The sequence below is a fragment of the Gracilinanus agilis genome, chromosome 2, assembly GCF_016433145.1.
Source record: "Gracilinanus agilis isolate LMUSP501 chromosome 2, AgileGrace, whole genome shotgun sequence".
Classification (NCBI taxonomy): Eukaryota; Metazoa; Chordata; class Mammalia; order Didelphimorphia; family Didelphidae; genus Gracilinanus; species Gracilinanus agilis.
In genome coordinates this window covers 116982807-117005997 of record NC_058131.1, presented here as the reverse complement: position 1 = coordinate 117005997, position 23191 = coordinate 116982807, and the positions used below count along the sequence as shown (strand labels likewise).

Sequence of the window (23191 nt, the reverse complement as noted above, 5' to 3'; positions counted from 1 at the left end):
TTATAAACCTTTTAATATTTAATAACTTAATTCATTGCTTATTTAGGTTAGAAAAATTAGATCTTTCTATTTCAGTTATCAACTGTAACTTTAATAGTAAATTTTGTGATGTACTAATGTAATTAGTAGCATTATTGTGTAGAGGAAACTTATAAGTAAATTTTTTTCCCCTCCAAAATTTACCTGTTTGTTTTCTCCTCATTACATTGTTACTGATTACATGAGTACAAAATTATTGGGAATACTCTCTCCATAGGCAAAAATCTCAGCCTCACAACAATACTAGGAGATGTTTTTATTAACTTTACATGGGATGGGGGTAAGAAAATTAAAAAATTAGCATTTAATAGCTCATTTCTTAGGAATATTCCTCTGAATTTGTCTAGCCTGAGACACAGAATACAGACAGTGTAGGTAACCAGGCTCAGATTCAGAGGCCTTTCTAGATTGCTGGCACCTCCCAGAGCTTGGACTTTGATGATTTAATGCTGGCGATCAGTGTATAAAAGTTAATAGCAACAAGATGAGAGGAAGCATCACTTTTTAAAATAAATTTATAGCCTTTATTGGATTTCTAATTTTATATGGTTAAATCAGCTTGATTTTCTTTTTTCACTAATTTTTACATGTTGGTTTTTTTCCCCCCTCACAGAACAGTATTGCTGTTGATAAGAATTATCCTTGAATATTGCCAGTGTGTAGATAACATCCCATCTGTTACTACTGACATGCTTACTCGTTTATCAGATTTATTGAAGGTATGTATGATTTTTCACTTCATTGTGGAAAATTTGTTTGAACAGATTGTACATTAAGCTTTGTATTTCCTTGCTTTCATGATGTAATTTGAATTTTTTGAGTTATAAAACAGTAATTCAAGATAAAGCAAATGTAGTTGAATCATAACATTTTAAAAGAAATGATAGAAAGAAAGTAACCTTTTGCCTCTCATTATTTAGTGCTTCCTAATCAGAAGCCATGTAGTTAGTAGCCTTTTAATAACACTGAAGTCTGAAGATGATTGTTTATTAGATGCTAGATTCTGGATGTAATTGAGGCCACTTGAATTGTTTTTAATTTGTGTATGAAAATGAAAATGAAAATTTCACTGAACTTTTCATAATTTATTTCACCAAGGTGGGAGATTTTTAAAAAGTAATTTTATCAAAGTCAGTGAAGTGAATAAAATGGAAGTGTCATAATGCTTTTCATAAAATGAACATATGCTGATTAATTTAAACTTGGAAAAACCAGATTTCAGTCTGCAAGAAATATTTGCAGTCTGTGTTAAACTTCGGAAAATAGGACTTGCAAAGCACATTGGCTACTAAGATTCGCTAGTGGTTTTGTATATGCAAATTGAAGATTTTCTTTTAAAACCTAAGTCTTTATATAAAAAGCCTTGTTTATTTTTCTAAGATTGTGAATTTTAAAGTTTTTTCCCCAGAAAGATTTTTTTGGTCTAGGTGTTTTTGTTTCATTTTGGTTTGTGGATAAGCAGGAAATACTTTATAAATATTATATTGAGGTAGTAAATTAATGTCATATGTCTAATGTTTTTAATCTGTACATTATGTTTTCCTTCTTCCAACCCAATAGTATTTCAACTCAAGAAGTTGCCAGTTAGTTCTTGGAGCAGGGGCTTTGCAGGTTGTTGGCTTGAAAACAATAACTACAAAAAACTTAGGTATGGACATTGGCATTTTAAAATTATATTTAAAATTATAATTTCATGTTGTAAAGTTATAGTGGTATCCCTATGTTGAATGTGTTTTTACTCTACATTGCATTCCTATAACTCCAATCGTAGGCAGCATTTAAAGACCATTTGCCAAATACAGTGCTGAGGTGCTGGGAGTATAAATGCAAAAGCAAGACTGCCTCTTTCTGGGGAAGAAAAATAGATTGGGGGGGGGTATTGGCCAGGGGTGTGAGTTTATGGTCCAGGTATCATAGTAATGGTGAATGTGAGAATCCAGCAGTTAGCTGGCAAGCCCTTTAAACTCAGAAGCAGTAGCACTAATATGAAAACAGTTTTTTTTGTGCTAGAGGTAGAATGTGAGTAGGAGTGTGAGAGTACTGGTGAGGAGGCAAAGTTGAAGTTGGCTGGAGAGTAGATGAAGCTTCTTGATCCAACGGAAGGACTTAGCTTTTCCCAGACATAGTAAAACCATTTCTTTTGCATTTGTAATTATGATTAAAAACTGGACTCCTAGGCAATTGGTGTAAAGTAGAAGCATTGTTAATATTCATGATAAATTATTTAGAAGTTGTGGTGTTTTGGAAAATATGTAAAAATGTAACATGTATGGCATGCTTTACTGGGAGTATTTTTTTTTTTTGTTTTTGAGAAAGACCCAAAGTAACAACAGCTCATAGCCACATAGTTTTCTTAAATGTGGTAGAATATGTCATCTTCAGCACTGTTTTCTTCATTGACAAAATCAGCTGGAAATTGTGTGTAACTATTAAATTTTTGCATTATAAAGTTAGTCAGTTAAAGTCATTTATAACCCTTTCATTTTTTCCCTCCTCTTGTCTGCCTTCCTTGGATCTTACAGCTCTTTCTTCACGCTGCCTCCAGTTAATTGTGCACTACATTCCTGTGATCCGGGCTCATTTTGAAGCTCGCCTGCAGCCTAAGCAGTATAGCATGCTCAGGCATTTTGATCATATCACTAAGGTAATTTTTCATGTGTGAAAGCTGGGTAGCTTAGTGGGTTGAGAGTCAGGCCTAGAGATGGGGGGGTCCTAGGTTCAAATCTGGCCTCAGACACTTCCCAGCTGTGTGACCCTGGGCAAGTCACTTGACCCCCATTGCCCACCCTTACCACTCTTCCACCTAGGAGCCAATACTCAGAAGTTAAGGGTTTAAAAAAAAATTTTTTTTTTCATGTTTATTCCAGTTGAGTTTTATAAAGTTAATTTCTTAGTTATTTAAATAGATGTGCCTTGGGATTTAAAACCCAAAACTATTTTTTCATTGCAGGATTACCATGACCACATAGCAGAAATCTCAGCAAAACTTGTAGCCATCATGGATAGCTTATTTGATAAGCTATTATCCAAGGTAATGATGCATGGAAGTAATAAGACATATTTAAAAAAAATTGCTTTTAAATTTAATTAGGATCCTTTGTATGTGACTTTGTATTTAACTTCATAAAGAAATGTAAACTTTTTGGAGTGGCTATTTTGGGCTTACCAATCTTGACCACTAATTGGTAAAATGCTATTTAGGAAAATGGGAATAGCCATGCATCTAAGTATCTAGAAAATTATATTTTTCATATTTTAAAAAACATAGCATGCTCAAGTCTTCAAGGTAGGTGAGAAAATCTGGTAAGGAAAAATACAGAAAATGTCAGGGATACTTTAACTCTTCTTCAGTATGGGATTTTGTATTAGTTTTGTTGGAGAAAACACATTACTTCTTCCAACGGACAGGTTTTAGTATGAGATCTACAATCCAAGAGGGTCCTAGAGGCAGGCAGTAGAAGTACCAGGTAATTCAAATTTAGAATTCAATAAACATTTATTAAGCACATTTTCCACTGTAGGCATTGGGAAAGACACAAAGTTTAGATAAAACAGAGCCACTGTACTCAGAGAGCTTATAAGTACAGAGGGGGCATTTTCACATGGACAATGAGAATATAAAATTACATATAATGGTTTAAAAGAGGTATAAACCAAAGGCTGTATTAGGTCTGAGACAGGAGCTCAAGTGGTAGAAAGAGGGAAGGAGAAGCCGGTATTCCATGCATGGGGAATATCATGAACAGTCATAGATATGGAAAATCTTGGGATGCTGCAAGTAGTGAGTTTGGCTGGAGTATAAGGTAGGGAAATAGCATGAGAAAAGCCTGGAAGGACAGAGCAGAGTATGGAAGCTTTGAATCCATGCTAAGTGAGGGATTTGAGCTCGAACCCATAGAGAATCATTAGGGATTTTTGTGCAGAGGAGGAACATGACCACATCTATGAGTAAAGATCATTCTGGTAGCATAATGAAAGTTGGATGGGAATAGGCCAGCTCTTAGAATGGCACTACAACAGTACAAGCGAATAGAACTTGACATGAACTGAGAAGGTGGCATTGGGAACAGAGAAGCAAGGAGGGTTGATTTTTAAATTCCTTTTCCAGCTCTTCCCTAGCCTACATCCAATTCCCTGGGTTTTTTGAGGCTTTGCTTGATGTTTCCTATTGATTTGCTGAACCAGAGTGTTTGAGCTATTATGCCCTGAGGCCAAATCCTCTCTTTTCTCTGTCCTCTGCTGGTGTCCTGGATTCAGCTGGTTGAGCTAACCTGCTGAGCTGGCCTGCCTGGGGGCAAATTCCCCCTGTAGCCAGCAGGCTGGGAGTGGGGTGAGGGGTGGGGGCTGTGTGGGGCTTGTTCTTCCCTGCCATTCATTGTCAAAGCCCTGAACCATGTGTGGTAGGTCGAAGGTGAACCCTCCCAGCTCCAGGCTCTGCCCAGAACTCACAGTCAGCGGTCTCTCCTTGCAGCTCTCAGTGCTGGGGGGTGAATGGGGGTTCAGCCAGCCTGTCTCTCCCTTATCCCATGAAAACAGACACGCCGAGCCTACCTTTCAAGTTGTTTTCAGTAGGAGAGTCTTGAGACTTCTGGCTGGGTTTGAATTTCTGTTTTCTTTGAAGCCCCTTTTAATATTGGTTTGGAAGCCTTGTGGGAGAGGTTTGGGCTTTAGGTGCTCCTGAGCCGCCATCTTGGCTCCATCCTTCCAGTTGTATGGAGAAGCCAGGAGAGATGCTAGAGATACTGCAGAGAGAGAACGGAAAGGGTTGTGCAAATGAAGAGAGATGAGGGAGAAGAGAAAGTAATGACAATATATTTCCAGTAGAGGAGACTGAATGAGGATATCAGCTGACAGAAATAAGTGACAGGCTTGAGGGAAAAATAGGTTGTTTTAGACACGTTGAGCTTTCTGTGATCGCAGCGCATCTGGGGAAGGCTGTCCTGTAAGGACTCGGGGTTCTGGCCCTCCAGTTCAGGAGAGCTCAGAGCTCGAGCTCTGGGCATGGGAGACATTGTGCACAGGGCAAAGGAGAGAGAGAGAGCCCAAGCAGAGGACTTTGGGAATTCCATCCACCTTGGAGTCAGAACAAGGATCAGGAGTCAGCAGAGGAGACAGGTAGTGAGAGGATGTGTAAGTAAAAACAGGATGTGCAGAAGGAGAAGATCGGAGCTGAGTTCAGAGGGAGTGCAAGACGAAGGCAAGACCAGCAGCTTATGATGAGGAGGTTAGTGGGGACCTTTAAGAGAGCAGATCGGTAGAGTGGTGAGGAAAAAGGCCAGATTGCAAAAGATTATGGAGGGAGAACTTGACAAATCATGGATGGATTTTTTTAATAAATTTGATTATGAAGGGGGCAGAAGACTGAAGGAAAGACTTAGATTTTAATTCTTTAAGTCAGACATTCACAAGCTGTTGTGGATTAATTAGGACTTTAAATAAGTATATCCCTATCCTCTATTCTACCTTTCCCAGTGATCTGTGAAATGGGAATGAGGTCACAAAGCTATGGATGTATCTGCCTTATGTATTTTTTTTTTCCTCCCCTTCAACTGTGTTATTTTCTAGTTAAATTGAGAATGAGGTGTCACAATGGAGAGTGTTGGATTTGAGTCAGGAAGACCTGAGTTCAAAACTTACCTTAAACTCTTAAGGGCTGTGTAACATTATCGGCTCTTAACCTTTCCAAGTCTGTTTCCTCAATGGTAAAATGAGGATAATGATACCACCTGCCTCACAAGATTACTGTGAGGATCAAATGAGTATTATATGTAAAGTGCTTTGGAAATCTTAAAAGTGCAATATACATATTAGTTACCATCATCATCATCATCACTACTATTGCTATTCTGCTGCTACTACTATACTACTACTACCATTGATTTTACAACTACTGTTGCCTCCCCAAACTTGACCTGCCATATTCAGTCATTGTTCTTTTGTATCAGCTGTCTCCCATGCTAGAATGTGCTTCCTTCTTCCTTAGAATTCCTACCTTCATTCAAGGTTTAGCTCAGGTGCCATTCCCTGCAGGAAGTTTTTTTCTGATCTTTCCAGTCATTAACTTTACCTTGAGGACAGGAATTACTTCATTATTGTCATTGTGTAAGAGATGATTCATGTTTGTTGAATAGAATTGAGCCATGCCCTTACCCTTCTGTTATTTCCCTATAATCCATAGTTTAAATTGACACTGTACTCTTCTACTCTTCTTTCCTCTCATTTTTGCCCTGGTGGTATATCCTTGCATGGTTCAGCTCTGGTTTATTTTCTGCCAAGTTGAAACATAATGAAAGTTTTTTGCACTCTTCTAATTTCATAGGATATTTCATTCTGGGTTCCAAGGGAATGGCAGTGACATGAAAGCATCTGGCATGGCTTGAGTAAGCTTCCTAGTTAATATTTATTATTTTAGTTACTTTTTTCTTTTTCTAATAACAAATTATTAATAGCATTTTTTAACATTACCAAAATTCCTCCCATTGTCCCCCCTTCTGAGAGTTGTCTCATTTAATAAATATTTTTAAAAGATCGGCAATACTGATCAATACATAAAAAGTCTGATTATATATCCATATTGCCCAGCCCCATAGAACTTCTACCTCTATAAAGAAATTATTTTTTTTCCAATAGAACAGATGAGTTAAGTCAGTAATATAGGAAGCTATTAAAGAATTGTCATGGTTTTTGTGACTTTTATAATATGTATTTTGCTATAATGTAATAGATACTAACATTATACATTTTACCAAAGAATAGTACTAGATATGAATTTGCTACTTTAGTTAGAATCTTGTAAAAGATCATTTAATTCAAACTTAGGTATAAACCAAATGTGGGAAGTATAAGTTGACTTAAGAATTATGATTTAGACTGTACCAGTTTACTATCTTCAATATTACTGATTGAAAAGTATAATTTAGGTGGTAACCAGAAGTATTTGCCCATTGATTTCTTGAGGAAAAAGGAATAAAAATGGTGATGTATGTCATTCCAGTAGATCTCAAATTTCTTTTGCTCATTGCATGATATTTTCTGAGAGAAATCATAGCAAATTAGACTTTAAAGTAGATTTGGGAACAACTGTTTATATGAAATTTATTAGAGTTCAGGATTTGCCATATTTTCACATAATTCCATAAGAGCAATAGGCAAATTAAGTTTATTTCATGACTGCTATACTTAGTTTTCTATACATTTCCTACACAATCAGTAAGAAAGATTTATATTAAAATTATTTAGGAATTTTTCTTTTATCTGCAATACCATAATATCCACAATATTGTGACAAACCCTTTGCAAACCTCTATAAAATACTTCACTTTATTAAAGTAAAGGAGAGCTTAATTCCTGGCCAGCAAAATAATACTGAAAACAGATCTGAACAAGCAGATACCTGCCATAGGTCTTTTTTCCCCCCTTAAATGTAATATGTTTCAATACTTCTTGGAGGGCTGGAAGGAGCATTTAAATTTATTTACCACTTACTATTTGTAACCAATTCATTGTCTCCTAGTATAAAAATAGCTTAGGGATATTTTTAAGTTTTCAAGATTATCCAATAGAAAATAAGTAGAAATAGAATTGGCTAAGTGATTTTGCCACAGTAAGAATAAGTACTCCATCTATGAATTAGGTAATAATGGTATGTTACTAATAGCTGGCATTTCTATAGCTCATATTTTAAAATTTGCAAAGCACTTTATATATATTATATTCTTTGAACCGTACAAAAACCCTTACCTACTACAGGTGTTATTTTTCCCATTTTTTTTTTTTCATTTAAGGAAGTTTAGATTCAGAGAAGTGACTTGTCTAGGGCCACAGGACCTGTATCAGAAGCGGGATTTTAATCCAGCTCTTCCTGACTCTAGTCTAGGACTCTTGCCATCATGCCACAATGCCTTTAGTTAGGGAGCACAAAAAAGATATCTGATGTGGCCCCAAGTAAACTAACATTCAGTCAAAGATGTGAACATTTTCTTATCTTCTGTTACCAGTATGAGGTGAAAGCTCCTGTTCCTTCTACCTGCTTCAGGAATATTTGTAAACAAATGGCAAAAATGCATGAAGCTATATATGAACTCCTTCCAGAGGAACAAACACAGGCAAGTCTCTGTTCCTGAAACTGCATTACTATACAGTCAGTTAATGCTTATACCATCAAAGTATTACTCACTATATACCATTTTTTGACTGATGAAATATTCAGAGTTAAAATCTCTGCTAGGTTGTTTTATGACATTTATTTCAGCTTTGATCTTGTATGTAAAGTCTTGATCTGCAAAGTCCATAGCAATTCTAAAAATGAAGACGTCGTATTAATGTACTGATGTGTCTCAGGTTATAAAGGGACATAGATTCAGATTTCTTAATCTGTTTAAAAAAATTAAAGTTGTTACTTATTGAGAGGTATGATATATTTTCCTGCGGTTAGTGGGAAAACATTCCATCAAATGGATTATCTGGGAGAATTTGGTGGTGATATTTATAGGCCAATTAGCTGAAAATCAGTATACTTTGTTGTTAACAATATATTCTGCCAGACACAGGCATATTGTTCAACTCATTTTGAGTAGCAAAATTATTCTTTGGCATCTTCTTCTTTTTCTCTATTTCCTCTTATCTCTTGGATCTCACTACCAGATGGCTATGTTTTTATATTATTTATTTATTTTTATTTATTCAGCGTTTTTATGATGTGTCCTGGTTAGCATTATTATGATATACCCACTTTGGCATATCCTTTCCTGAAATCCCCATTTTTATTTTAAAGTTGTTGGTTATTTTGTTCTTCTTTTCCCAATCAAAACTTCTATCTCCTAAATGCCTGTTTATCTCAAATTAAGGGAAAGTAATATTGATCAGGTCTTCTCTGTATTCTTTATCTACTTTTCCCTCTATCATTATTCTCTTTTCCCCTTCACTGTTTCTCCTTTTTTTACATTTTTCTTTATTATTATAAACTTGATCAGTAAAATATTTCAATATATAGAAGACAAACTAATACTTTATTTGGATATCAACTTCTTTATATGGTTCATTTTTAAAAGTATATTTACAATTTTAAAAAATAATTTGCTGTGTAACTGTATCCCTTTCAGAACTTTTTTACTTCTGTGCATTTAAAAAAATACTTGACTGATTTTTTTTCCCCCAATTCTCTCACAACCTACTAACTCATTACATCTCTCCCTTCCTTTGTAATAAATAAAAAGCAAAGTATACCAACCAATTATGATACTGCTTTCCTTGGTTTTCCTCATGCAAGGGAACTGGCTATTTAAAAACCTAGTTTATTTCTACAATGTGAATATGTTTTATCTCTCAAGGAACCTGGGACTCAGGCTGAGGTACCGTAAATGCCAGGGAATAAAGGAAGTTCCTTCTTCAGGGTCCCATACTGCTTTTCCTTTTCTTGTTGACCTTTTCTGCTTCCCATAAAATCCCTGACATGTTACCATTCTAGGCCTGCCAGATCTAGTCAAAAGAGTATTTATTTGTCTGATACTTTTGTCTTCTTGATACTTTCACAAAAGCTAGATACTGTTAGACTGTGGTAAATTTTCCTGAGATGTCATCATCAGGTTCAAGGATTCTTCTTAGATAAAAAACATTTAGTTTTAGAGCAGTAAATGTGGGGGAAGGGAAGTAAAACCACATAAAATCCATATAAGAGGAAATGCTTAACCACATATGACGTAGTACCTGGACTTTGGTTTCAGGAGTACTCTAGTGTGGCTTTCCTGGAATTACTAGCATAATGGGTGAGTCTTTGCCCTTCTAAACTTTTACCTTTAGTGCCTAAATATAGATTTAAAAAATTCAAACCAGTTAACAAATATGTATTTGAGAGCCTAGTATATGAAAAACACTGTGCTAGGAAAAGGGGATATAGAAGATAAAAAACCAAACCAAACCAAACCAAACCTTAAAAATAGTCCTTTCTCCAGAGATGCCTGTTGGAAAGAGATAGTATGAACTTGGATAACTGAGTGTAAAGCAGTGCAAAGAGGGAAAATTGGGGAATTGGAAAAATCTTCCTGGAGGAAAGGGGTAGTAGCTCCAGAAGTAGGTGTTTAAAAAACAAAACAAAACAAAAACAACAAAAAAGACTTCTGTTCTAAATCATCTAAGTAATCTCATTAATTTTTATCATCAAATCCAAGCTGTATAGTCCCAGAATACTCTTGCAAGAGGCAGGAAGTCATTTAAGTTACATTATTTTAAAAAGAAGTTGCTTTTATAAAGCAGGTTTTCATCCCACAGAGAAGGCAACCACATTAATAGGGTGTTTTCTAAAGTTTAGTTTCATGTTATTTATGTTTTCCTTTTTTTTAAAGTTTAGTTTCATGTTATGTTTTCCTTTTTTAAAAATTTTACAATTCAGATGTTCATTTTATTTTTCTTTATAGAATGTCAAATAATTTTTTTCCACATTTGTTTCCAGATGTTATTTTTAAGAATTAATGCAAGCTACAAAATCCACATGAAGAGACAGTTATCTCGTTTAAACGTGGTAAATGATGGAGGACCTCAAAATGGGTATATTTTTAATGTATTTTTCACTTCTTGATTGCTTTATTCATTTTTTCCTCCAGTTGAACTATTTTTTAAAAGATAGTGGGGATATGTGATATATGTAATGTCCCCTAAAAGGAGTATGTAAATTCTCTTAAAAGGAATATCCAAGAATATGATTAAAAACCCTTTAACCCACATTAGGCAGGCACCTCATTACTTTTATCCCCATTAATGAAACCTAGTCTAAGGTACCCCAATTAGTTCCTTTATTACCCAGTAATCTTTGTTGTGAATTGATTTCTTTTGCATGTGACGTCCTTATAGCTACTTAATGGCACAGACTCTTTCCACATATCATTCAAGTGAGTCATTTCATGTCTATTAATTTCTTGAAAGACTATCATCAATGAAATTGTAGGTTTATATATGATAGATATGTGTGTGTGTGTGTGTGTGTGTGTATACTTATACTTGACGAGCCAAGTCCATAAACTGAGATCGAAGTAGCCTTTGTTCTTTGAATGATGAAAGAATATGTAGTCACTGCATTATTTTTTGTGTATCCTTTTTAAAGCAAGGTTGTTTCTTCAATATTGGTGTTGATACCTAAAAAGCATTTTTTTCTAGTGTACTGTGTCCTCAACACTGCTGAAGAAATGCTGCCAGAAATTTTTTGCTAAATTACCATCCAGTTTCTATGGTTATGCCTTCCCACATTGATATGGTTTCATCTTTTTGAATCATTGATCACTTAAATTGATGTACATATTGAGCATTATGTAATAACTGTGGGAACTTCCTCCACTAATAACAGATTAGCAATGGTCTGTCTATAATTTGTAATTAGTGTCTTTGGAGCATTGAGGTGGTATATTTTTTTATGGTCACAGAACTATTATGGAGTGGAACCTGGGTCCTCCTGATTTTAAGGCTTGCTGCTTTATTCATAACACCATTCTGCTTCTCATTTTTAAAAAATCTGTTAATTGATCAAAAAAAAACACTTTGAATCTAAATTTTTTCTTGTTAAAAATACAAAGCTTTTGCTGAACTTTTACCCCATATTAAAAAGAATGTTACTTCAAGTACACAGGACAAAGGCTTGTATAGATGGTGACTGTTCCTTTGACCCATATAGCTGGGGATGAGGGTAGGCAGGGATGTCAGAGTACAGAACTGCCTGACAGTCAGACTTGGAGTCAGAAAGTCCTGAGACCAAATCTCTCCTCTTAATATTTACCAGCTGTGTGATTCTGAGCAAGCCATACATCCCTTTTCAGCCTAAGTTTCCTTATCTTTTAAAAACATTTTTAAAAAATATAAATTTTCCAATTACATGTAAAAGACAGTTTTAGGGATAGCTAGGTGACTCAGTGGATTGAGTCAGGCCTAAAAATGGGTGGTCCTGGATTCAAATTAGGCCTGAGACCCTTCCTAGCTGTGTGACCCTGGGCAAGTCACTTAACCCCCATTCTAGCCCTTACCGATCTTCTGCCTTAGAACCAATACACACTATTGATTCTAAGACAGAAGGTAAGAGTGAAAGTGGGGGGAGAGGGGAAGAGGAGATAGTTTTAAACATTCATCTAAAAATTTTTCAGTTCCAAATTATCTCACTTCTTTCCTCCCCTCTTCAGAAGATAAGCAACTTGGTGCAGATTATACACGTGCAATGATACAGAACACTTATTAGCCTTGTTGTGAAAGAGAACAGTCTTAAAAATGAAGAAAAAATAAAGTTTAAAATAGTATGCTTTGATCTGCATTCAGACTCCATCAGTTACTGCTCTGGAGGTGGATAGCATTTTTCATCAGCAGTCCTTCAGAATTGTCTTGGATCTTTATATTTCTGAAAATAGTTAAGCCATTCACAGTTGGTCCTCATACAATATTGCTATTACTGCGTACATTAAGTTTTTTATCTTTAAGATGAAGATAATAATAGCATCTCCCTTACAGGTTTGTTGTGAGGATCACTTGAGATAACATGTAAAGTGCTTTGCAAACCAAGTCGATATGAATGCTGTTATTATGGTCAAGATTGGGAAGGTGGGAAAGTGCAATTAGAGCAGCCAGGATGGCGTGGGAGATTACTGAGGGATGGAAGTCATGGTGAGGATGAATAATAACTGATTTAGAATGGATAAGACTTGGGGGAAACAGGATGATAGGATAATAGAATTACAGAGTATTCGATCATGGAAGTACATTTGTAAATTATGGTGGGATCAAAGCTAACCATCCCTAGGCATAGCTGAGGTTGTGGAGACACATGTGTATCAAAATCCCCTAGTTTAAACTGATATGGAGATATGAACCAGGTAATGACTAGATTTAAAAATATTCCATTCTTTTCATTGGTGGGGAGGAAGAATGGGAAGTGTTAAATGAGATGGCAAGGGAACAGAACAGTGGGTTGGTATCTCTACTTCTGATGCATCTGTCCAACTTTTTAAAAAATGGATTTTGAAACTGAGTTGTTACTAGATTTATAGTATCTTACCATCCCCCCATATTTCTCCCCCCCCCCCCCCCCCACACACACACACTTTGCCTAATAGGCAAAATAGGTTGCTGTTTTAGGGATGGTGCTTCAGATATGGCTGAGATATTAACTCAGCTCTAACCAGTTTTCATTATAGAAGATAATTTTCCCTTAGAATTTTAATATGTAGCATTTTTTAGATTCATATCCTTTGCTGATTAAATATCCTTCTGCCTAGGGGGAGAAGGCAAAAATGTATCCTCATTCTGTTGTGATCAGTCACAATTTTTTTCCTATCACTACTCTCTCACTCCTAAAATTTTGGCATTGTCCTAACATCAATTTTAAATGAAGTCACTCTTAGATACCCGACCTCCTCATTTTACACAAGGAGTCATGGAGGTTGTCTTGGGTGGGGGAAGGACGACAGAGAGCTTAGAATCCCGCTTCCATCCAAGCCCAGTGCCTGTGACTTTTAAGTGCCCTACCTTACACATCGCATCACTTTTGTTTTTACAGATACTAAACCAAAGCATTTCATAAGGCAAAACTGATTAATAAACCTAACTCCAATTTACACTGGATTATTCCTTATGTGCCTCAGTATTATAGTAGCTTAAGAGGATATCATTTTTTGAGAGGGGAGTTGGTTTCTGATTGGATTTTTTTCTAGATAAACAGATTTGGTTTACTTTGAGTTTAGATATCTAGAGGTCAGTGATATATTTTAAATACCTTTTTTTTCTGTTTTTTTTTTTTTTTTTTAGGTTGGTTACAGCAGATGTAGCTTTTTACACTGGAAATCTTCAAGCCTTAAAAGGACTTAAAGATTTGGACCTAAATATGGCTGAGATCTGGGAACAGAAGAGGTGATAAAAAATACTGGAAAACTGTATTTGTGTGACTATAGGATGTGTCTGAGAAGAATTTTGATGCCTGTCTCAAATATTTAAAGCAGAGCCCCAAAGCATGTATGTGGGTGAAAGGGAAGGGGAAAGTATCAGTGTTGGGAACTGGATTCAGTGGGATCTGCAAGGAAATGGTCCTTTTTTGTGCATCCTCAGTGAGGGATAACTGATCAGGTGTCTATAACATTTTTCATTCTCTCTGGAAACAGACTCAGGTTTCTTTGGACCAAATCCAAAAGAACACATAGCTGTAACACAGCTGTAGTTGACTAGAATGCTCTATATACCTTTATATTAAAAAAAAAATGCTTTGCATTTCTTCCAGTGCAATGAAATTCATATGGTGTCCCACCTTATTTAATGATGGTACAATTTAAAATATAAAAATCTTAGTCAACCTCTGTAGAAAATGTTTTCTCTATGAAAGTAATGCTGTTTGAAAAATTATTTTTTTACAGATCTTTCTATAAAAAAATAAACATCTTTTTGATTGCTTGGATTTAGAATTCCCCATTTTGTTTTAGTAAGCAGTTTCATGTTTCAGGGTTTGTGTCTCATACCTTCTCTTTATACTGCCACCAATGCGACTGAGTAAAGCTTTTCAGTTTAGTCTGACCACTTGAAATGCTGATCATTAGTGATGATTAAAGAATAAGATGTTGGCATTAATTAATTTATGAAGCTACTAATTTAAGTACTTTTCAGTAATAGTACATAGGGCTGGTGTTCTGTATCTGTATTTTTATATTTATAAGACAACCTATGAGGAATTTTTTTCTTTTGCCTTTCTCGTTTCTGGTAGAGGTAAAAAGGTTTATTTATACAAGCCTGCCTACTTGTGAAAGTTTTTTATTTTAAAATTTTGTATGTTACCTAAACATTGTCCCCCTTGGGTTCTTAATTTTAAGTTAACTTTGATGTGTGATGATGTCTATAGATCAGAGAGAAGTATAATTTTTAGCAGAATATAGTACAGGCTGCTATATATATAAGCTATAGTATTGGGGAAAGAAGTTTTGAGGTGATGAATGGAGTTAACTTGTCTGGAGACTTTTTATAAACAAACAAGAACTTTACCTTCAATATTTGAATCAGTAAGCACTCTACAAGTAATAAAGTGCCTGTGCTTCATCTCACATTAACAATCTTACCTAAACCTGTCAGAGTGCCTAACCTTGTAATGATTATGTACAACCAAATGGTCTTATGTTGTGTTTTAAGGTTTCCTCAAAAAGGCAAGCCTGTCTTTTTCTTTACTATTATGAAGATGTCATCAGTTCTTAAACTGTCTAAAAAATAAAGCTATGAAAATAATCAAGACTTTTAAAGACCAACTTCTTTTAATAGTTACCCAGCAAGATACAGTTTAGTGTTACTATGGATCTTAAAAACACATGGCCTAAGAACAAGGATGGAAGAATTGGAAGGAGTAACCATTATAACAAAGGGCACAGTAACTTAATGACAAGTAGACAGCTTGCAATGCTATTTGTGAGCTTTATTTGGCCATTCCAAGAAATTTGATCCATCTCTTTTCTCTTCACGGTATGATTTTGGGGGAGGGAGCCCCAAACCATAAAGGAAGGATACAACAAAAAGGAGGGAATAAGAGGAAAACATCCCTTACTCTTTTTATTTATGAACCCCCACAAAGAGGAGAGGGAGAGGCAAAAAGGAGCCAAATCCAATCTAGTGACCAATTCCCACCAAACGCACGCGCACCCACACACTCACACACACTAGAACAAACATTCTTTGGAAAGAAATAAAACTGACTAATCTACATCCTTACAGTGGAACAAGATGAGGTATTAAATCCATTTTGTATATAGATTATAGCCAATGTGTACAAGATTCTCATAGCTGCAAAAATTAAGTACCACAATTTCAAGCCTTTCCAATCTTTTTTAAATATTCTGCAATAGTGAAAGATTACATCATAAAAATGATAAAATTGAAAAATTATAAATGTGCCACATATATATTGCTTCACAGCTTTATTTTTAAATTACAAGCAGTTCAAAATGACTGGAGATAGGCAGGCTTCTGGTAAAAGTTCTTCCAGCAGAGCAGCCATTCCCTCGTTAAGACCAGCAATATTGCACTTAAAGTTAATGACATACATCTCTTCAAAGAAGTAGTATTGCTTTCAAATGTCCATCTGTGCTTTTAAATAAGAGCATACTGCAGAAAACTACTTTAAAAATTAATACTTCAGGGTACAGTGAAATAGTGGATAAAGCACCTGCCTCTCTTCCCAAACCTTACTGAACATTCCATTTTTGAAAAACAATTTAGCTCATAATCAATAAAGCATATGCAGCATTTTTTTGTTTTCAGTGGTCCAAGATCCGAAGGTTACCAGATACAATTTTATTCTCTAACACAGCTCCAGGAGGGATATCAATTCTGTCACCATGGTTTGCTATGATGATAACCGTTCCCTAAATTAAAAGGAAAATAAAAGGGAGAAGCTTTAAAAAATTTGGTGAGAAAAGGCAGCTTTAGATTTCACTCTTCAATTGATCAGTTATTGTACTGATTCAACAATATCCAAGGCTTGGACAGAGATCAGTCAAGATGATAATTACATCTCCTGCCAGTGAAACTGGGAAAGGCACATTCAGCTCATTTGCACACGAAACTGCATCCATCAGTAAAAACATTAGACAGTTACATTATGGCAAAACTGATAGGTTAGGCTATCTCATTTTCTTATTAAGAAGTTGAGGAATGGGTACAGGGTGAGTGGCTGACCCAGAAGACTGCTCTCCTGCTCTGGTAACCAGGATTATTTTATCCATAATCTTATCCTATATCTATGTGTGTACAGATTTGTGGGAGAGCTGGTACAATAGTTAGCTGGCCTTGAAGACAAGACTTGGGTTCACAGTCTGCTATGGCACATGCTGACTGATGGCTACTTGGTGTTGCAAGTAGATTTTCAGATGAGGAAATGGTAGAGGCCCAGAGAGAAGTGATTTCACAAAGGTACTAAGCAAATAGGAGAGGCATATACATCTAGTTCTTATAAGTCACAGATTTAAAGATAGAAGGGACCTTGGGTTACTTAATGCACCTCATTTTACACAGGAGGAAACTGAAGCTCAGCCAGGTGATAAGATATGCTTATCAAAATCTCTTGTCAGAAGTGGACGTTTGACCCTAGGTCCTCTGACTCCACACTCGGGGCTTTTCTCACTCCACTGAATTGCCTTCTTAATGCCTCCATCAAGAGAAGGCATTTGTTACATCAGAAGGGTAGAAACAGGCATTGTTTAGTTAAATTTTCTTCCAGGGAAAGACTTGTACATAGACTACTCTCAGGGGCCAGGACTGAAATCCATTTTTGATTTACTGATACTACCTATTTCCTTCCTGTTTTGATACATCTTTGGAAAAAACATTTGTCAAGGCAACCGAGTATCACAGTATTTATTGGCTATCTTCAAGATCTATGGTTGCAGGGGCAGCTGGGTAGCTCAGTGGATTGAGAACCAGGCCTAGAGACGGGAGGTCCTAGGTTCAAATCTGACCTCAGACACTTCCCAGCTGTGTGACCCTGGGCAAGTCACTTGACCCCCATTGCCTCCCTTACCACTCTTCTGCCTTGGAGTCAATACACAGTATTGTATAAGTATATAGTATTGTATAAGACAGAAGGTAAGGGTTTAAAAAAAAAGATCTAAGGTTGCAAATAATAAAAATTAGCTAACCTTTATATGGCTCTTTATGATCTCATTTAAACATCACAACTTTGTGAAGTGGGTGCTAAGTCTTTTTTACAAATGAGGAAACTGCCTTAGAAATTAAGTGGTTTTGCCCAAGGTCACATAACTAGTATGCAACTGAGGCTGAATTTGAACTCACGTTTCATTATGTTTGGCACTGTGATACCACCTAAACATAGAAACGAGTGGATTTTATTCTCCTATTTTTTTATATTCCCTGTAAAAGTAACTAGGGAACAATTTAGAGTGTCCTCCTTTGGTAGAAGAATGTTTCAACAGGTACTAATGCTTAAGACAAGTTTTAACAAATAGTACTTAGTTGATTTAATAAGAGAATAAATTGTACTCTAAAAGCCAAATGTAGAACAAGCACTTGAACTGCATTTACCTTTATCTGCTTTAGCATTACCTAGTGTAACATGTTAACATGAGCCTCCGGTAGTATTTACTATTAAGTAAGTTCAAAATACAACTGCTGTTATCTTCCAACACTGGTGCATTAGTCAGTGGCTTCTCATTTAGAAAACAAACATCATGTCTTCTGCCCGTCTGAACACTTAAACTAAACATCCTCTGTATAATAAAGCTAAGTAAATACAAAGTTAAAAACAAGGTCCATTTCTTCAAGTTTCTGTACAAAAAAGCAACCCTTCATGCTCAAGTTTCCACTATGTTTTTCATACCTTTAATGAGACGTTTTTGCCAAAAGTCACATCTCCGGACACTGTGAGATGATCCAGTTCAAGCATATCTGGTATACTTTCAAATCTCCTTAGATAATCCTGGACCTTACATAAGGAAAAAACAAAACTTTATTAACAACTCATTTCAACAACATATAAAGACAAAACAACAGAACAAATCCTTGCTCGGTTTTATACTATTAAAAAAAATAAACGAGTCATTATACAAATAGAAGTTTAAATCGTGTCTTTATGTAACTAGTCTATTTGCAGTCTCACACCACTACTCTGAGAAACCTAGCAGTTGCTAAGGATGGGGGTGGGGTGGGAATAAAACAAGCCTGCTCTGGAGGAGCCTCAACCTAGTTTGAAGATACAAGACCTTTCGCTCATTGAGAAATTGGTTATTGTCGATAATACAAAGAAATAAACATATAGGTGTTATGGAAGAGCATCAAATGCTGACTAATACAGGAGATTTTGCATTTTTATTAACAAGTCAGGTTTGCATTGGACCTTTAAGGAAAGGCAAGGATTCAGGCAATTCAAATGCAATATGAACATAGCAAATGTTGCTATGATTTACAAAAATTAAACAATGGTTTTTGACTATACACATTAAACATTTGGAAAATATAAAAGTATATGCCCCAAAGTGACTAGAGACCCTACTCTAGATTAACAATGGATTTTTATTATCAAATGACATTTTTCTTGTGTACTCCTTTTACTGCTGAAAAATCAAACACACTGTTTTTAATATTTTGAATTTTGAAACATTTCTTTCCAAAGTAGCATATAAAAAAGAGAACTCTCGTGCCTTCATAAAACTCTGATTATATCTATATTTTTTAGAGGTAAAGCCTACTTCGTTTACAAAGGCTTGTTACCATAAAAAGTGCTATGATTGAAATAATTGAACAGATAGGGACAAATACTTCATATTAAAGTGCTCAAAAAAACTCATTCTTATGACACACTGTTTCACTCAAGAGAATCAAGCTGATATTCATTTAAAAAATAGTACCTTTGTAAAAGAGCTTCCTAATTTAACCAAGGGTACAGTAGGAAATTCTCGCTTTTCACTCATTGTTAAGGATCCTGCGTTAAGGCTGTAGAGGTTTGACATCACAAGTAAAAGATCGGACGTGGTTTTAACAGGCAGAAAACGGCTTCGGGGAACATTAATGCCAAGAGAATTCTCAAAACTTTTAATAGCAGCTCCAACTGCAGTCTCCAACTGAATAACATTTAGGCCTCCATCCAGTGTCTGAAAAAGGAAATATAATGGACCATATATACTTGTAAACTTGGCTCTGAGATATTAAACGCTCTAAGCCAAGAGACTAGTTTAAAATAGAGATCCACTGAAACTTCATAATGAAGATGTGTACAGCATAAACAAGTATCCTGAAATACTCTTCACCATATGTTTGCTCACCTTTGGATTAACAATGATTTCCATATCAATGGCATTTTGCTCCTGTAGTCTCTTGACTGCTGCTAGAGAGATCCACAGGTTGTTTGTGTTAAATATTTTGAATTTTGATACAGACTTGAATTCATCCACGTGGGCTTTTGGCACTTGAGCAATTTCCACCAATCTCAGTTTGCCTTCATATTGTGTGAGGGTACCACCCTAGAAAGGCAGAAAAAAAACAGTAGCACCGAGGGTTTACATGCTGCCCCAAGTCTTCAGTTTTTGTAACTATGCCAGTCTTAAAAGATCTGAAAATAAAATGCAGTAATGACAAAAGTGTATCTATAATGCAAAAGACTAGGTGTTTGAAATAACCAGGAAATTATGACAGGGGAACTATCATGTCTTATAAATCACTACAACACCCTAAATATAAATACTTCAATATTGCTCTCACTTTATAGATAATAAACAGACTGGACTGTGTCATTTCCGTAAGTCACCCCAGCATCGTCTTATGAACAGTTAGCCTGTTTTTTTCTAATGCTGGATTAATCATCAATTCCCTCCTTCATGTGGCTATTTAAGATTTTAAATATCATGATCCTATGTGACAGAATACAATGGTTATAACCTCATTTTACTAAGGTTCAGAGAGGCTGCAAGTTGCTCTCCCACCTTGTCAGTTTTGGTGCCAGGTTTCAAACCACTGTCTTCTGACTCCAAATGCTGCTTCAAACATGTCTGACCCTGAGGGAGTCACTTAAGTTCATGTGCCTCACTTTCCTTATCTGTAAAATAAGGGGGTCTGGACGTCATTATTTCTAAGGTCTTTTCCAGCTCTAGTAAGGACTTTATAATTCATTATACCCCTGCCCATATTAGATTAATATTAGATGCTTAATACTTATTGACTGGCTAATCCTGTGACATGGGTTGAGATGCCAAAGTCTGCCCTTTGTTCACCTGGTTTCTAAAAATAGGACTAATACCTTTACAACTAATCATAGGAGACTTTAACATGTTATGTGGTTTCAGAGGCACAGTTTGAACTGATCTATATATATTTGAGTCTAGGTAATTATGTTAGAACAGCACTATACACTTTAATATATAAATAATAAATAAAGTTATTTATTAAAAAAATTATTGACAATTCAGAAGGCATTTTTCTATAGGAAGGGTAATTAGGATATCAGCCCCATTCCCAAAAATCTATTTAGCTCATAATGACCCAGTTTCAAAAAAAGTAGTACAGTTTTGACAAGGGTTTTGTGACAGGCTATCTTTGTTCTTTACTTGTATTATTCTTCTCACTCATTAATTCCCTGCAATCTGGCTTTCTCCCTCCAGTTTCCTTCCCCACTTCCAGAGGTGGCAAGCAATTCAATCTGGATAATACATGATTAAAAAAGTATCCTGGTTCCCCAATTATCTCTATGCAAATGATTCCCAGATCTATAGATCTAACCCTCATCTACTGAGCTTCACATGCCACATCACCAATTGCCTCTTGGATATTTATAACTGGATATCCCATAGGCACCATAGTCGACATGTACAGAACAACTTATCATCTTTTCTCCCCTAAAATTAACTCTTCCCTTTCCATTGAGCGTACCACCATACTTTCAAGCATCCCTCAGTCATTCTCAACTCTTCCTCATCCCTTACACATCCAATCAGGTGTCAAAACTTGTTAATTCTACCTTCACAGCATCTCCTTCCATCTTTTCCCTTGTCTACTGATGCAGTAAATACTCTAATTCAGACCCTCATCATTCCTCATCTGGATATTGCAGAAACTATGCATCAGATTGTGCAGTAACGGTTTCCAGTCTCATACAACTTCAAAAAGACACTCCTAAAGCACAAGTCCCCTGTCGGAAGACCTCTAGTGGCTCTTTACTGCCTCCAGGATGAAACTCAAATTCCTTCAGTTGCATTTAAAGTCCTTCACAATCTGGATCCACTCTCTTTCCACACTGATTGCACATTACTCTCCGCACACACTCAAATTCCAGTTAAACCGTTCCTCATATGTAACACTCCATCATTTCCAGTGCCTCTAGACCAACCATTCCTATGCCTGGAATATGCTCAAACTTCCTTTACAACTCAGCTCAAGAGCTATGTCCTACAGAAAAACTATCCGGATTCCTCCAGATGCTAGTGCCTCCCCTTCTCACCCCCCACCCTTTCCTGCCTTTATTACTTATTGGTTGACCTACAAGAAATCTCTTAACCCCCCTGAGTCTCCTGCCAAACTGAGTGGTGATAGTAGTTAGGCTGCAAGACACTGGTGGTCCCATCTAGCTCGACATCCGGGGTGGGTCCCAGGGTCCTGTGATTTCATGGTTGTAGGGAGCTTTCTCTTCCAAAGCGGAAGAGCATCTACTCTGTCATTTATCATCCCAGAATTACCTGAGGGCACTGAGAAATTGAGAATCATACATTCAAGATATGGTAGAGGTAGGTCTTGAGCCCAGGTTCGCCTGGACTCTATAATCCAAGCTTTTTCTTTCTACTACATACAATGCCTCTCAGTTATAATCATAAATACTCTAAACATATAATCTACATAACAACTATACAATTTTTATTAGGCAAATTGAAATAAAAGAAGAATTAAAGAATTGCATAATCCATCAGAATAACATTAATTAGCAATTTCTTCTAGCTCTTACCTTTACATCTGCCCTTGTTTTGTTTGTGACTTCCATGACAAATTCACAACGTTTTCCATTGGGTGGATTCATAAGATGGTTAAGAATATACAGATCCACTGTAGCACCCAAATTATCTATGTTGGACACAAAAATGTATTCCTTTCCCTCTCCTATAAGAGTATCAAGCAAACCAGAATTGTAGAAACTGGCATAAATGTCACCATGACCTGGAGGATACCAAGCTTCTGTATTTTCCCCTGAGTAAGACACATCTTTTGCTACGGGCAGTAAAGATTCCTTATTAATTCTAGGGTACCTGGAAATTAAAAAAAAATCACTATTAACTCCAAAGATGGGCACAGACCTTCATATAGATAACAATACAGTAGAAGTGAAACCGTTTCAAGGACTGTTTCTAGCACACTTTTATGAATAGATGAAATGAACTGCATTCCTTTACAAAAATCTATGGAAAAGCAAAACTTACAAAATGAACAAATTTGAGGGAAGACTTTCTTTTTCAAAAGAACTCACTATAGGGTTCCTCTAAATACTGTTCTTTTTATAAAAATTACATGAAATTGCTAGGCATACAGGAAAGGGGCAAAGAAATGTTATGGGAAGTCCAAAACAAATCAGAAAATGGGGACAGTACAAATCACAGAAATAACATCAGTAGGAAAGTTAAGTTAGGAAAACTGATTTGTAGACAACTTTAAAAACGTCTATTGTATA

The 23191-nt window shown here is 36.0% G+C and overlaps 2 protein-coding genes across 3 annotated transcripts in view; one reads left to right on the top strand and one right to left on the bottom strand.

Moving 5' to 3' along the window:
- Nucleotides 1–15267, top strand: part of VPS54 (VPS54 subunit of GARP complex) — an 88933-nt gene extending 73666 nt beyond the window's left edge. The window contains exons 17-23 of the mRNA XM_044663380.1: nt 653–758; nt 1600–1687; nt 2562–2683; nt 2990–3070; nt 8037–8144; nt 10487–10581; nt 13813–15267. Coding sequence (XP_044519315.1) covers nt 653–758; nt 1600–1687; nt 2562–2683; nt 2990–3070; nt 8037–8144; nt 10487–10581; nt 13813–13918 — 706 coding nt within the window. The 3' untranslated portion in view covers nt 13919–15267. The remainder of the gene's footprint in view (nt 1–652; nt 759–1599; nt 1688–2561; nt 2684–2989; nt 3071–8036; nt 8145–10486; nt 10582–13812) is intronic.
- Nucleotides 15268–15430: 163 nt separating this feature from the next.
- Nucleotides 15431–23191, bottom strand: part of UGP2 (UDP-glucose pyrophosphorylase 2) — a 41429-nt gene continuing 33668 nt past the window's right edge. For both annotated transcript variants that reach the window (XM_044663383.1, XM_044663382.1), the window contains exons 6-10: nt 22475–22772; nt 19809–20006; nt 19395–19637; nt 18368–18472; nt 15431–16397 (exon numbers count right to left, since the gene is read on the bottom strand). In XM_044663383.1, the coding sequence (XP_044519318.1) occupies nt 16290–16397; nt 18368–18472; nt 19395–19637; nt 19809–20006; nt 22475–22772 (952 nt within the window). In that variant the 3' untranslated portion in view covers nt 15431–16289. The remainder of the gene's footprint in view (nt 16398–18367; nt 18473–19394; nt 19638–19808; nt 20007–22474; nt 22773–23191) is intronic.